The sequence below is a fragment of the Manis pentadactyla genome, chromosome 10 (assembly GCF_030020395.1).
Source record: "Manis pentadactyla isolate mManPen7 chromosome 10, mManPen7.hap1, whole genome shotgun sequence".
Lineage (NCBI taxonomy): Eukaryota > Metazoa > Chordata > Mammalia > Pholidota > Manidae > Manis > Manis pentadactyla.
This window is the reverse complement of record NC_080028.1, coordinates 11,841,756-11,856,819: the sequence shown is the minus strand read 5'-3', so window position 1 is coordinate 11,856,819 and position 15,064 is coordinate 11,841,756. Positions and strand designations below refer to the sequence as shown.

The window sequence follows — 15,064 nt, the reverse complement described above, 5'->3', positions numbered from 1 at the left end:
CCTGACCTAGGAGGGGGTGGGTAGCAGGGTCCAAAACAGAACCAAACTCAATATTGGGGCAGTGCCTGGTCTTAATGGCACTTTAGTAGGAAAAAAGTACTGGCATGTGGCCACAGGCCACAGTGCCTGACAACTGTCTGGACGTTAAGGCCGTGACCCAGGCACCCAGCTACCTGGGGGTGGGTACTTGAAGAAAGGAACACTCAAGTCTTACAAATGAAAAACTTACAATGCTTTGGCTTTTAATTTATTTCTTTTTCCCAAACTAGTTTAAATATATGACACTAAATAAAAATTAGTCAGAGACATGGTGACTAATGAGGTGCAGTGTGAGATCCTGAAACAGAAAAGGACATTAATGGAAAAGCTGGTGAACCCCAAATAATGTCTGTAGTTTAGTGAATAGCATTGTCCCAATGTTCATGACAGTTTCACAAAGTTGAGCTAAGGAGAAGCTGGGAGAAGGGTGTACAGGAACTGTACTGTCCTGACAACTTTTCTATAAATCTAAAATTATTCCAAAACAAAGTATTAAAAATAAATTAGTGAGGTAAAAATTCAAAATCAGGGCTTGTGGGTAATAGTTGGAGTCTTCTAGTTCCTTTTGTATGTTTTGGTTACTAAAGAAGCCCCAGGACACCCAGAGAAGTTGCCGTTTGTGCAGGCATCCACGGGCCGTCTCAGGTGTTCGGCTAAGCAGACAGCAGCAGGAACTTTATTCTAAAGTCTGCACAAAGGCAAATTAAACCCGCAGCACCATTTAACAAGGTGCTCGTCCCCTGTGTGTTAACTGGCAGGGTAGAACACTTGGGAGTGAGATTCAAGGGCTCATTTGTAGCACCCCAGAAGCTCTTCTGTGGGGCTTGAAGTCCACCTCTCCATACCCCAGGGCACACCTAGAGGCCGGGGCCCATCCACCAGAGGTGGCCTCACTCAGGCCAGTGGTGCTCTGGTCTCACTTGCTTCCTCGGCAGGAGCTCAACCGGACGTGCCGAGCCATGCAGCAGCGGGTCCTGGAGCTCATCCCCCGAGTCGCCAGTGAGCAGCTGACAGAGGAGCTGCTCATGGTCAACGACAACCTCAACAACGTGTTCCTGCGCCATGAAAGGTAGTCTGCCCCCTCTCCAGCCTCTGCCCAGCTGCCCCATCCTATTCCCTCCCCTCTCATCACACCGGCTGGCCTTCCATCGTCTCCCTCTCAAACACCAGGCCGCATACCCTCAGCTGGCTTCTCCAGTGCGGGCAGGAATGCTTGGCTTCCCACCACCTCCCATCTCCTTGCCAGAGTTCGCCCTGCCACCCGTGGCCCTGCCTCCTGCCTCCAGCGTCGGGAGACAGCAGTGGGTGGTGACTGATGGCGTGGGTCTGCAGCCAGGCAGGCCTGCTCTGTCGTGCCTCACCCCACACTGCCTCCTGTCGGGCCCTGGGCAAGTTACTTACCTTCACTGAGGCTCTTTGACTGTAAGCTGCACAGAGCATTTCTGGCTAACTAAAGCGGAAAAAGAATTGATTGAGAAATAGCCTTTCTTATGTAGATAGCTTTAGGATCCAAAGAAGAGTGAAACAGTGAGGCACCCTGACAGAGCAGGAAGCACGGATCCCAGAGTGGCCCAACGGTCTCAGGGCAGAAGCTCCTAGACCGTGTCCCCTGGGTGTCGCCATCAGTGAGTGGGCTCCACGTGCCTGCCCTCCTGGTATCATTCTATTCAATAATTAGCCCTTCAGGAGAAACTGAGTAGCTCAGCATCATTGTGCCCACCGGCTGGGAGAGCAGGGCCCCTTGCTGGCAGTTGCACCAAGATCGTGGGAAATGGGGGACAGCAGTCCCCAGAGCGGCACTTAGGTGCTATTACAAAAGAAGGGAGAAGGGGTGCTGGGCCTGCAGAAATGACACGTCCACACTTCCTCTGTAAAACGAAGCTCACAGTGTCCCCTGCCCCACAGGGTAGTGGATGGTCCAGGCAGCAATGCCCATTAAGCCCCAGCAGTCAGTATCTGGTACAGGATACTGGTTATCCCTGCCTCCTCCAGCCCTTGTTTATCTTGTATCTTTAACATCAACAGACAGTGATTCTAAACCAGTTCAGAGAAGGGTGGGGTGCTGTAGGCCACAGCTGCCTGGGCTCTACTGCTCGTTGGCCCAACGGAATGAGTCCCCTCTCTGCCATTTCAGGGTGGCCCACAGCCTAGTCTGGGGCACCCGGGGCCCATGACGTCCACAGCCAACACAGCTGACATTTGCCTGGTACTTTCCAGGTCACGCACTTGTATTCAGTGCCTGCTTGATCCTCACATCTGGGAGGCAGGTCCCATTGTCACCCCTTTCTAATAGACAAGGAGACTGAAGTTCACAAGTGGTGTAGTTTGCCCACAGTCACACACTGAGTAAGTGACAGGTCAGGATTCAAACTGATCAGACCACAGTATTCCTGAGCCACCTCACCAGCCCCTTGGCCTGACAAGGTAGTCTGAGTGGCTCTGTCCAGCAATGTCGGAGACGTGTCTTTCTTCACCCACTAGAGAGCCACTGACTTCCATATATTATCAAACATGTTTTATAAAACTCTACAGCTGACCCTTGAACAACATGGGGGTTAGGGACACCAACCCCCCATACACAGTTGAAAATCCACTATAACCTTTGACTCCCCAAAACTTAACTACTCATAGCCTGCTGTTGACCAGAAACCTTATCAATAGCATAAACAGTTAACACATATTTTGTGTATGTCTAATATGCTGTATTTTACACTGAAGTAAGCTGGCAAAAAGTTCAGAAGTGGTGTAGTTTGTTTCAGACTGTTGCACATCTCCAAAAATTTTTCCAGTATATTTATTAAAAATAATGTGTGTGTAAGTGGACGCGTGTTGCTCACAGTCAGCTGTACTTCCCTTTCTGTGTGCGTTGCAGTCCCATTTTCTTTTTCGTTCTCGTCCACTGCTGTTTGTTTAACACTGGTCATGACTAGAGTGGCCAGATAATTAATAATCATATTGGAGCACTCTTGCAAGGGACAGAGGGGCACTGTTCCTGTTTCCCTGGGGAAGCAGGCTGGACCTGGGTGAACTGGATCTGTCCAGTGTAAACCAGGATGCCTTATCACCTGATTGTGACCCACTATGTTGATTTTGAGACCTGCAGTGTGAAAAGCTCAGCTGGGGCTGTGCTGAGGGACCCTTCAGTCTACCTCCCTGACCTGGGTCTTTTCTGTCTCATAGGTTTGAACGGTTCCGAACAGGCCAGGCCGGCAAGGTACAAGACTTCTCTTCTGTGACTGGATCGTGCCAGTGTTGGTGGGAAGGAGGGAGTGCTCACCTCCCTCCCCAGATACCCTGGGCAGGATGCAATTTCTCATCCAAGCTCACAGAGAAGGAAATCCCCTTCTCACTTTTTATGTCACTGTTCCTTTAAGGTAACCAAGGTGCTGCCAGCAGCTGATGCCCTGGGGTCTTCCCAGCCTCCCAGGGGTGCAGCTGAGCTAGAAGCATGGGGAGGAAGAACTCCCTGTCTCCCAGTGTAGCTGCTGGGGGCCCTGGTAACAGCTCCATGAGGAAACGCAGGCTCAGTGCTCCGGGGCAGTAGGGAGCGAGGCTGCCAGCAGGTGGTGAGGGTAATGGTGGCCTCTCCCTCCCCCCAGGCCCCAAGTGAGGCCGAGGCCGCAGCTGACCTGATCAACATGGGCCCTGAGCCGGCAGCCGCGGGCAACCTCTCCTCCCAGCTGGCGGGAATGAGTAAGTGCAGTGGAGGGGGCTCCGTTGAGGGCATGCTGTGGTGCTGGGCACCCCTGCAGTTCTGGGGATACCCTCCTGTTATGAAGTTGGAGCTGGAGGCCAACAGCAGAACATCAGCCCAGACCCCACCTCACCAGGGTCCCAAACTGAATCTTGCTGAAGGTTGATCCCCTGAGGCAAAACATGGGACTCGGCCCCTCAGCCCCACAGCTCCCGAGCCCCCAGGATCTCAGATCACACTGTCCTGTGATTGCCCCTCGGTACCGAATTCTGCATGGCCTGACCCGTCTGGGTGAGCTTGGGAAATCATTCGAGTGTCCTGAGCCCCTCGTCCCTCTGCAGCAGGGGCAGGAGCGGGCCCTCCCCACGGCCGGTTAGCATGCGTCACCATTATCACCATTAGCTGTAACGTCAGAGGCCTGCTGCATGCTGACTCCTAGGAAAGAATTAAGATCCCATTTTGAATCGCTGATACTATGCTTATTGAAAACGGTACACATCTGATCGCTATCTACTGCCATTAGCCATTTACTCTACAAATAAAGTGGGTGGGCATTTTACCTGTTCTCTGATGCTCACAAAAGCCCGCGGAGGGGGCCCATATCTCCACCTCAGAGAGAGGAAGTGACTTGCCCACATCCTCAGCCAGCAGGTGGCCCTCCCCATCCATACGCCCACCCTGTCCCTGCCCCAGTCCTATTGCTTCTCCAGAACCAGCCTTGGGTGGCAGGGAGCAGCTCTGCCACAGTTCAGTGTTCAAGGACAGCCGGATGGACCCATCATGTGGCCTTTCTGCCCCTGCAGACCTGGGTTCCAGCAGTGTAAGGGCTGGCCTGCAGTCTCTGGAGGCCTCTGGCCGAATGGAAGACGAGTTTGACATGTTTGCACTGACACGGGGCAGCTCCCTGGCTGACCAACGGAAAGAGTAAGTGGCCTGGCCCCACCCTGGTCCCTGCAGTTTGGGTCATTCCCTATCAGAGACCCTCTCCCCAGGTCCCTGAGCCTGGCTTGTTGGTAGGCACACTGTGTGGAAAGGCACATGGCCCCCGGCCTGCATGCCCTCAGGATGGCAGAGCTCTGTGCACTAAGTCAATCCCCATGGCCCAGAGACGCCTGTGACCAGGTGGCAGACTGCGTGCCCCGTAGGCAGGGCTAAGGGAAGGGATGCCTGTAGGCTGATGAGCAGCTGTGTGCCAGCATCTTCCATAATCTGACCAGGTGGGGAGGCTGAGGTACTGAGAGGCCAGGCTGTTTGCCTTGGGTCAGGTAGCTGATACTTGGCAGCATAAGTTGGGAGCTTGGGCTGTCTGGTTCCAAAACAGTGCCTGCTGCCTGCCGCACTGCCCCACTACACGTATACCACAAACAAAGCCTCTGCAGCAGCAGGGAGGGTTCCTCGTGAATCCTCTGGAACAGACTTGTCTGGACATTTCTGCTGTCCCAGAGCCGCCTTAATTTCCTGAGGAGTCCCTGTCGCCTTACTCGGGGTCTGCCTGCTCTGCGCCAGACCTGAGGTTCCGTCCCTCCCTGAGGACTGTTTGCATGGAGGTGCTCTCAGCAGCCAAGGCCAGCCCCTTGTCTCGTCTTCTCAGGACCGGCTCCATACAGGCTTATCAGGGAAAGTGCTTTGCTTATGACCCAGGGCTGAGCGGTGGGGAGCAGGGATTTACAGCCAAGGAGAGATCTAGATTAAGGAACCCTCCCAGCAGGTCTCCCCAGCTCCCTAGTGGTCATTCTAGTGTCCCAGTACTGCCAGTGGGCCTCCAGAGGGCCCAGTGATACCCTCTCCACACCAGCAAATCCAGGCCAAATCTGACAGGCTACATCTAGCCTGGGTCCGTGGGCTTGCTCACAGCCCTGCCCACTGGCCATGCCAGCCCTGGGCTGTGAGCTGCATCTTCAGTCTGGAGCAGAGTCCGTACTTCCAGGCCCAGGGGCCCTGGGACCAGCAGCTTACAGTTGCCATGGAGTTAGGGGTGCTGTTAGTCCCTGTGCCGGTGGAAGTTGATGAGTCAGGTGAGACTTGTAGCCAGGAGGGCAGCCCACCCACGTTGGTGCCAGCAGGCAGCACAGTGGCCACCCCAGAGAGCCGCTGGCACCTGGCCCAGCTTGCCAGCCTGGCTGAGGCCGGCTGCTGCACTGTGACTCCTTTGGGGAGCAGCGCCCTGGGGGCAGGAGAAGCATACCTGGCATGCATTCTCCAGGGCCTCCAGTCTCGGTGGGAGAGTAACGTGGGCACAGACCACTGCCATGCAGTGCTAGCAGCTGCCCTAGAGAGGTGTGCCAAGCACTGGAGAGACAGGGAGGTGGCACACAACTCTGCAAGAGGGCACTCGAGCATCCACCATGAGGTTGGGGAGTCAGGAAGCTGTTTCAGGCCATAGGAGCAGCGTGTGCAAAAGCTCAGAGGCAGAGGAGACCGTAAGATGCTGGGGTGGGACAATGTGCTGCATCGACATCATGTGCCTTCTCAGGTCGTGGGCTCTGCCGGCCCTGCGTCAGATTGGTTTCCTCCCAGCAGCAAGTGCCTGGCAGGGACCAGAGCTGCCCCAGCATCAGGTTCCTCTCCTTTGTTTTCCTGCGTGGCTGCCCCTCTCTGTGCTGCAGCTGGATCTGCCAGCCCCGGCCTCCTGAACTGGCCCCCGGCCTCCCCACCTGGCCCTACCCTGGGGCTCTGGAATGCTCGCAGGCCTTTTCTGCCCTCCGTGTCTGGCCCGCCAGCTCTGCCTCCTGCTTGCTTGGAAGCCGGCTCCTTGTCGGCCCCTCTGCTTCTGCTCCAGCCCCAACCGTAGCTGGCACAGCCATGGCCTCTCCCGCTGACGCCCACAGGCCCTTCCCGGGGAAGGCCAAAGAGAGCAGCAGGCTTCTGGGTGAACTGGAGTCGGGTGCCTGAGCCACGATTGCTGGACACAGGGGTGCTCTTGCTCGCCTTCGTCCACATCACTGTCCCGGGGCCGCTCCACATCCTCCCCAGCGCCCTTGTGTCACCCAAATGGCCTCGGGTCCAGCAGCTGCCCATTGGCCTCACCGGGATCTGAGGTGCAGCCCTGTTGCCTCTCATGCTGGCATTTAGAGACGGGTGGGATGCCCTTTGGCTGGCAAGCCACTGCAAGATGGTGCCCCACGCAGCCACCTGCAGGTCGCTCTCAGCAGCAGGACGGAATTCCCCATTCAAAGACACCCTCACGCAGAATCACCATCCGTAAAATTATGAAGTAGAGGTGCTCAGAAAAGGAAACTTCCACGAGCATGGGGTGAGTGGCGCTGTTTCTCATGCCCGGAGTCTGGCCGCACCTGTGGTAGTCCCTGGCCGTCTTGGCCTGGTCTTCAGCCAGCAGCGCCCTCCTGACCTCTCCAGCCTGTCGCTGCCTGCCATGGAGGTCACCCATCTGATCCCAGTTCCCAGGGGCGGGAAATGAAACCCTCACTACCACTGTAGGCAGGCTGACAGCGTGGGAGCCCCTCCTGAGGCTGAGCCCAGGCACCCCCAGGTCCACACGGGGTGTGAGTCCCGCTCTTCCCTGCCTGCCTCCCTCCATCCTCGCCTCAACTGGCGTGCCTGGTATGGCAAGAGCAGCATGTAATGGCCACTGTGGCCTCTGTTTTTCAGGGTAAAATATGAAGCCCCCCAAGCAACGGATGGCCTGGCTGGAGCCCTGGATGCCCGGCAGCAGAGCACCAGTGCGGTAAGCAGAGGGGCCCTGCCGCCACTCCGGGGCCTTGCCGGAAGGAAGGCCAGGGACGCTTGAGCCGCAGCCCCACCATATCCCGGGCCTGGTTCATTCGTCCGCAACCCTTCCCTTGTCCAGCTCTCTGATTTATTTGGCCTTTCGTAGTTCATGTGATTATCCCATTTCACATCTGAGGAAACATAGAGGTTATGTCATCTGCCCAAGTTCACACAGAGGTTAGAGCAAGGACTCAGACCTGAGTCTAGGACAGGGAGCTGGAGTCCAGCATCCTGGGTTTCATCCCAGGTCCACATCTTATCAGCTGTGTGTCCTCGGGCAGATTACTAACCTTTCTGACCTGCAGTTTCTTCACCTTCACACTGGGGCTTATAGTAGTGCCTACAGGGGCGTATAATAGGATGCATGAGAGGGTGTGTTTAAGGTGCCTGGCCCAGAGTTAAAGCTCAATCCACATTCTTCATTGCCCCTCTAGGGACCTGTTATTTGCAGGATATGGACAGAGGGGAACAAGAGAACAGACCCTAGAAGCACAGGGAGGCATCCAAGGGCACCACTTTAGTTCCCTTTAACTGCTTGCCTGTGTGTGAGGGACTGCCACGGGCCCAGCACCGAGCATGCTCTGGGTGGCCCATGCCCCTTGGCAGAAGCTCCCAGTACAATTCTTGTACCTTTGGTTCTATTTCTGAATGCCTTTTGGGCAGTGAGAACTTCTGTCCAGTAAGTGGACAGAGTAGCTCCTTGGGCGGTGGCTGGAAACAGCAGGACCAGGAGTGGAAAGGAGGGGCCGTGAAGTGGGTGGCAGAGGAGAGGGCCAGTGACAGCACAGGGCTTCTGAGGCCAGAGTGGGGCTGAGGGGCTGAGTGCTGGGGGGCAAAGCCTGAGGGGCAGCAGGGACCAAAGGGCCTTGAGCAGCTGGGAGGCCTGGGCTTTTATCCTGCATGAGGTGGAAACCATGCACAGTCTTGAGCAGAAGGGGACACGAAGCTGATTCCCATTTTAAAAGGATGCAGCGTGTAAGTGGGGAGAGCAGTTAGGAGCCTGTTGGAGCCTCGTGGTCTGCTAGCAGGGGGGTGAGGAGGGGCGGTCCCAGCGACTCTCCAGAGGCTCCCCAGCATCACAGGAGACATTCCCAGGTCAGAGGTCAGAACAGGGCAAGACCTAGAACACTGGAGGCAGGACCAGCCAGGGGACCAGATGCCTCCTGTGTGTGCTGTGTGACTTGCCACCAAGCCAAGTGTCTACGTACCACATCTCAGAGCCTCCCATCATTTTTCTTTGTAAATGGTCTTTTGCAGAGCCTGTGATCTGTGCCAGGCCCTGTGCTAACGACTGTACATCCGCCTCTTACAGAGCCATCACACAGACCTTTAAGGCATGTTGTTATACCCTTTTACAGATGAGAACACTGAGTCCCAGGGAGAGGTTAAGTGACACAAGGCATAACGTCCTTAGCATGGTGCCTGGCATGTAGTGAAGTAGATAATCATCGTAGTCCTCTGTGTTGGTTACCCCACTTACAGGGGGAGACCTGGGCTTAGGATTGTGAGGTAACTCAGCCAGGGTCTCACAACTGGTCTGTCTGGCTCCACAGCCAGTGCTGGTAACAGGAACCCCACATGGCCTGCAGAGCTGTGAGGCACAGAGGTGAACGCACCCCTGCTCAGCCTTCCTTATCCAAGGGCCATCTTTCTGGCTCCAGGAATCCAGATGGATCAGACGCTCTGGAAGCCTGTGAAAGCCCTGCCCTCTCATGCTACCCGGCCCCTTGTGGGCAGAGACTGACTCCACGGCCCAGTGGGCAGCATTCCAGTCAACCCCTTCCTGTCACAGATGCGAGCGCTGCAGCCCAGAGACCTGGGTCACTTGCCCAGGGTCACACAGCAACTCAGGAGAATGATGTGAACAGGAATCAGGTCTCCTGGCTCTTACGCCACCTTGCAGTTAGGCACAGGGAGGAAACACACATACGTCTACTTGCATAAAAGCAGGAGCTGATAAATTATTGCTCACTCATCTTTGATAACTTGAGAGATTTCAGCAACTTCCACCAAATCAGGGTATGACTTTCTTAACACCATGTCAGTACACACCTGCTCCCAACATGCGTAAGTCTGGCTGGGTGATAATCTCCCCAGACTGTCAGAATGTGATTCCAAGAAGCAAAATACAGAATGGGATCAGGTGCCATCTCAGAGGGCAGCCAGTGACTGCCCCCAGGGTTCACAAGTTCCGTGATGGGGTGTGGGGCAGCATGTGCCCATTCCCATGCAGGGTCTGTCTAGGCCGGGGTGGTGGGCTGAGGGCCAGGACTCCTGTCTCCCTCTGTCACCCTTGTGCTCTGCGGTCCTCGGGAGTTCCGTTTGCCCCTCCATAAGCATGAGGGGACCGCATAAACTGGTATTTCTAACCCTGGGCTGACCGCCAGAATCCCCAGGGGACGGGGGCCCGGCCGCCTACTCTGCCGTTCTGGAATTGCTCAGGCTGTTCTCCAGGTGAGGGAGGAACTGGCACAATCAGGCTGGAGTCCCGGAGCAGCCGTGGCTCACCCCGCAGTGAGATACCCTCCTGCTCCTCTCCCCTTTCACCTGCCCCCTCACCCACCGCATAGCTACGACTGTGCATGCCTGCACGCACGCACGCACGGCCTCGGAAGGTGGTAGCAGGCCTGCTGCCCAAAGGAGCACCCGTGGAGGAGGCTCTGGCCCTGCCCTTCCCGCCACCTCAGCGTGGCCCTTTCTCACCCAGATGGGAGGCGGCCGTGAGAAGAGCCCCGGTGACTGGATGGTGAGACAGGCGTGGTGAGGCGGGGCGGCCTGCCACCCACGGGCTGGGGCTGCTGGCGCAGGGGTCCTCCCAGCTGGCGCTGGCAGTGGGAGCGGGGCGTTAGAGCCACCAGGGAGCGAGCAGCGCTGCGAGGGCCTGGGCAGCCAGGGCCTGCTGGGCCCAGCAGCTCGGCCCCATCTCCGCTTTGCTGCCTTGCCGCGCCCCCTGTGCCCACTTCCGGCTCCTGACTCAGAAGCAGGGCCCAGGCAGCCCCTCTGGGTGCTGAGAGGTGCCCAAGGCACACCTGCCCTGGGTCAAGAGCCTGGAGAGGGAGCTCGTGTGGGCAACCCAGAGCTCCTGCTGTTTCTGCTCCCACCGCCCTGGGAAACCAGCTCCTGCCCCCAGCTCCTGCCCCTGCTCCGGGCTCTCCTGCTGCCTGCTGGGGCCTCGGGCTGGGGCAGAGCCTGGGAGCAGATCTGGCTTGGTGGGAGACTCACTCTGCCTCTCTTTCCCAAAGCGGCTACATGGGAACTAGCATTGCATGAGCACTAACTACTCCGTGCCAGGCACTGTGCTAAGCTCTTTGTTTCCATCATCTCATTTAATCCTCACAGCAAACTGGATGGTGGGTAATATTGTTAATCTCTCTACGGATGAGCCAGTGAGGGTCAGAGAAGTTAAGTCATCCTCCCAAAGTCACACTGCAGGACCGAGCCATATTCCAGCCTGTCTCTCCAAAGTCTGTGCCTGTTACCTCCAGCTGGACTCTCCCATTGAAAGAGCCTTTAGAGAAGGAAGCCCCCAGCCCCATGCAGGAGCCTTTGTGGCCCAGAGTGAAATTGCCCCATGCACAGCCACAGCCCTTCGGAGTCCACCTGCCTGGCCTTGTCCAGTCGTCTCAGCACCTCCCTGCACTCGCGCCCTTCTATACCCCCTTCCATCACGGGCTCCAAATCTGCAGAGGTTTGGGAGACAGGCTGGAGGCTCCTGGCCCACAGCCATTCCCCTTTCCAACCTTGATGGCTGGCCCCTCCGCAGGCTTCACAGGCTTCTCAGATCCTCCTGAGCACCTGAGCTTAGTCCCTTCCCTAGGCCTGTGCACAAGGCCCCTTCCCCAAGCCTGGAGCTTCCCTCCACCCCAAACCCTTGGCACATAGGAGCCCCTGCTGCAGCTGTTAAGTGTGCCCTCCACGGTCCCTGCTTAGCCTACTGGCCCTGCATCCCCTTGCCCACAGCCTGGCATAGTAGACAGGTCTGTGGGTCCCTGGCAGCTGGGCAGGAGCCATCTTGGACTGGATGCTAGGGTCTTGACCCCCCAGGAGGGGACAGGGTGGCTCTGACTACCCACCCCCCAGCCACCCAGCTTGTCACCCACTGCACTGCCTCTCCTTGCCTCACCTCTGCATTCCCTCCAGATCCCTGTCACCCAGGCCTGCCTCATGGAGGACATCGAGCAGTGGCTCTCCACTGATGTGGTAAGTCAGGGCCCACCCAGCTGAGAAGCAAAGGCCCAGACCCACTCCTCACCCACCTAATAGGGATTCCTGTTTCTGTCATGAGGAAATGACTGATCCTGGGGGCAGGGTGAACAGCTGGTGAGGAGGGGAGCTTAGGACACCTCAGCCACTGGACGAGCCCCCGATCCCAGGCATATCCCTTTAGGGAGGCCCCTGTGCACAGCCCCACTTGCAGCTGCTAGCTCTCCCTTCCCTGAGCAAGCTGCCAGATTTGGGTCCTGGGCTCTCCACTCCACCTGGAAGATGGGATGAGCTGAGCTCTGCACCTGCGTGAGCTCAGGGAGACCCCAGCCACTCTCAAGAGGGAAGCCCCATCCGTGGCCCCGTTGCACAGATCAGGAGACTGCTAAGCAACTAAGTGGGGCGCTGTGCCCAGGAGGAGGCAGGTGGGGTTCCAGGCAGTCTCAGCGCCATCCAGAGCTCCTTCCCCAGCATCCACCACCTGCTCTCTGGGTGCCAAGAACCAAGAGCCTGGGCACTTCCAGGCCCACAGACTGCCTCTGCAAGCTGCCAAGCTGTTTCTGCCTGAGGTCAGGCAAAGGACCATCTCTCTGTCTGGTGGCAGAGGCTTCTCTGCCCAGCCCCAACTTCAGCATGCATGATCACAGCCTCTGGGTGTCAGCCTTTCCACCACAGGGCCGAGTGTGTCCATCCCTCTAGGCCCTGGAAGCAAAGGAACTAAACATTCACTGAGGACCCACTGGCACCAGACACTGTGCTTGGCACTCAGCGAGTAGTGCTCTCTTGGGCTTCCCCACAACCCCCTGAGTTTTACCAAGCAGAAGTCAGAGGCCCAGAGAAGGCAGGTGACACCCGAGGTGCTTGGCACAAGAAGGGGTGGGGCTGAGGTGCAGAGCCTGGGCTTGCGCAGAGCCTACGTCCCAACGCCTCTGGTACTGCAGCCTGCGCCCCGCCCTGCCGGCATGGACCCCAGCCACTAACCTCTGCCTCCTTTTGCTTTCTCAGGGCAGTGATGCGGAGGAGCCCAGGGGCGTCACCAGTGAAGGTAGTAGGCTCTGCCTGCCGGCCCTTTCTCCATGCCGGCCTCAGAGCCCACCCCCAGCCTGTCTCTCCTTCCTCTAGAGTTTGACAAGTTCCTGGAAGAACGGGCCAAAGCCGCAGATCGGTTGCCCAGCCTCTCCAGCCCATCAGCCGAGGGGCCCCCGGGTCCCCCTCCTGGCACCACCCCTCGAAAGAAGACCCAGGAGAAAGATGCCGACATGCTATTTGCCTTATGAGTGTGGGATCTGGCCCCTGCAGTCCAGCCCCTGCTGCTCCCACACCCTGTGGCTGGACCTCTCCCTCCTTTGGTGTGTTAAGGCTGCTTTGGGGGTGATTTCTCACCCCACTTCTCCCCACTGAGGGTGGGGCTGACCCAGCTCTAGCTGGGCTGTGCTGCTGGGGGCGTGGGGAGGCAGCCAGATGAATTGGGGGAACAGGTCAGTTCTGTGTTGGGATCCTGGCCACTCCTGCGTCCTTTCCCACCCTAACTGACCACTACTTTGCTGAAAAGCAGGAGGCCCTGGGGCAGACAGGCTGGCTGCATGGTTGCCCCAGTGTGACACTCTCTGCCCTGGGTGATTTCCTCTCTGGACCGTCCCCAGGGGAGCCCTCTTCAGCGCCCACACTGCCAGTCAAGGCCTGGCTGGAGGCTGGAGGCTGCGGAAGCTTCTGCTGCAGCTTCTGGTCCCTTGCCCAGCCCCCGCCTCGCAGAGCCCAAAGGCCTTGGCCAGCTGTTGAGGGCAGGGTATGTGGCCCTCTGCCAAGCTGCCCTCTGTCCAGGTACGAAGCTGCACGTGGTGGGGGCAAGTCCTCCCCAGCCCCGGGCCACCGGCGGGGGCTTCCAGGGATGCCGGAGCGCCTGCGGCCCCACTCCCTCCTCCACTGTCTTTCCTCCGTCCTCTGTTCCTCCTGGCAGGGCTCCACTGGGCACTGGGCCCCCCACCTGCTGGTTGGTCCTCTTGTACTGGGAGAAGTACCTTTTGTATCCCCAATTAAAGGTAGACAACCATCCCGCTAGCAGCGTTGTCCGTTCTCCAGGTGGGAAGTGACTGCTTAGCCTCACCGGGTGCAGGAACTACTTCGGGATGGGCTGGGGGCTATCCAAGAGGTGGGCATCTGCAGATGGGACAGGTAGAGCAGCAGGACTGGGTGTCCAGCAACCCCTCTTACCAGGTACAGGCAGCCCCCTCACACCCACCACACAGGCTCCAGCCACAGTTCTCCCCCGCCAAGAGGCCCGTTGCTCTCCATGGGGTGACACCCTACGTCTGCAGGGCACCTTCACACTGCTGTGACCCCCAGGCCAGCTTTTGCCCCACAATAGTAGCACAGTGATCACAAGGGAGGGAGCACATGGGGGCGCTGCCAGCGTGCGGGTAAATGCACCTGCAAGGAGGACGCCGGCCACCCTCCAGGCGCCAGGCCAGGCACTTACAAGGCTACATGCAGGCTTGTGGAATCATCACAACAGCCCTGGGTGACACAGTTACCATCCTGTTCCACAGACGCTGAGTGTACAATTCAGTCATGCGAGCTGCCCGGGCACAGAAGTTGGCACAACTGCAGTTGTTCATGTGCTAGGCATTTCCTGTGCATCTGCCTTGTCCCCATTTTTCAAATGACCCCACTGAGGCTCAGTTTGCATGGTTTAGAACACAGCTGAGGAGCTGGACCGCAGGCCAGGTGCTGGGTGTCAGTTCTTGTCTCATGGCAGCTCGAACACCCCAGGTCCTGGGGTACCATCCTTTCTGGCTTGGCATCTCCACACTGGGCTCCCCAACAATCACTGCTTGAGGCACTTTGGAGCCTCCTGGCCCAGCCCTGGGAGGTCGAAGGGAAGGGGGCTGATGTAGGACTGAAGTGATTGAGCTGCCTGAAAGTTCAGCCCCTGGAGGAGAGCAGAAGTCAGCATGCCTGGATTCAGGGGAGGCTGGGGGGCCGGAGGGGGGCCTGGGTCTGTCTGAGCAGCCACTGCCTGCCATCAGCAGGCAGGCAGCACCTGTGTGCGGATTCTGAGGTCTGGAGCTGGACACAGAGGAGACCAGGCCCAGCCAGCCCTCCATGTGGAGTTGGGGGCAGGTATCGTGGTACCCTAGGCTTGCCCGCCCCTCAGTAGGGAAGGGGGCTCATTGTCTAGGTCAAGCTTCAGAGCTTGCAGATGAGGCAGGCCTGGAGGAAGGCAGCAGCTGAGCCTTACATAGACCCACTTCTCCAACTTGCACCACCTCTTTTTCATGTGTGCGGGGGAAGCAATTCTCTCACTCTGCCCTGGGCAGCCATCCTCAGCCTGGTCTGAAGGATTCTGGGGAGATGGAGTCACCCTGGGCCCTCTCCCTCAGTCATACCAAGCTCAGCTGG

The 15,064-nt window shown here is 57.8% G+C and overlaps 1 protein-coding gene across 3 annotated transcripts in view; it reads left to right on the top strand.

Annotated features, from left to right (window-relative positions):
- TOM1 (target of myb1 membrane trafficking protein) overlaps positions 1–13,723 on the top strand; it is a 37,718-nt gene extending 23,995 nt beyond the window's left edge. The window contains exons 8-16 of one of the 3 annotated variants that reach the window (XM_036891575.2): positions 975–1,108; positions 3,220–3,253; positions 3,639–3,732; positions 4,537–4,657; positions 7,343–7,418; positions 10,170–10,208; positions 11,603–11,662; positions 12,671–12,710; positions 12,788–13,723. In XM_036891575.2, coding sequence (XP_036747470.2) covers positions 975–1,108; positions 3,220–3,253; positions 3,639–3,732; positions 4,537–4,657; positions 7,343–7,418; positions 10,170–10,208; positions 11,603–11,662; positions 12,671–12,710; positions 12,788–12,942 — 753 coding nt within the window. In that variant the 3' untranslated portion in view covers positions 12,943–13,723. The other 2 variants (XM_036891577.2, XM_036891581.2) reach the window with 2 other exon arrangements.
- Positions 13,724–15,064: the final 1,341 nt, after the last annotated feature.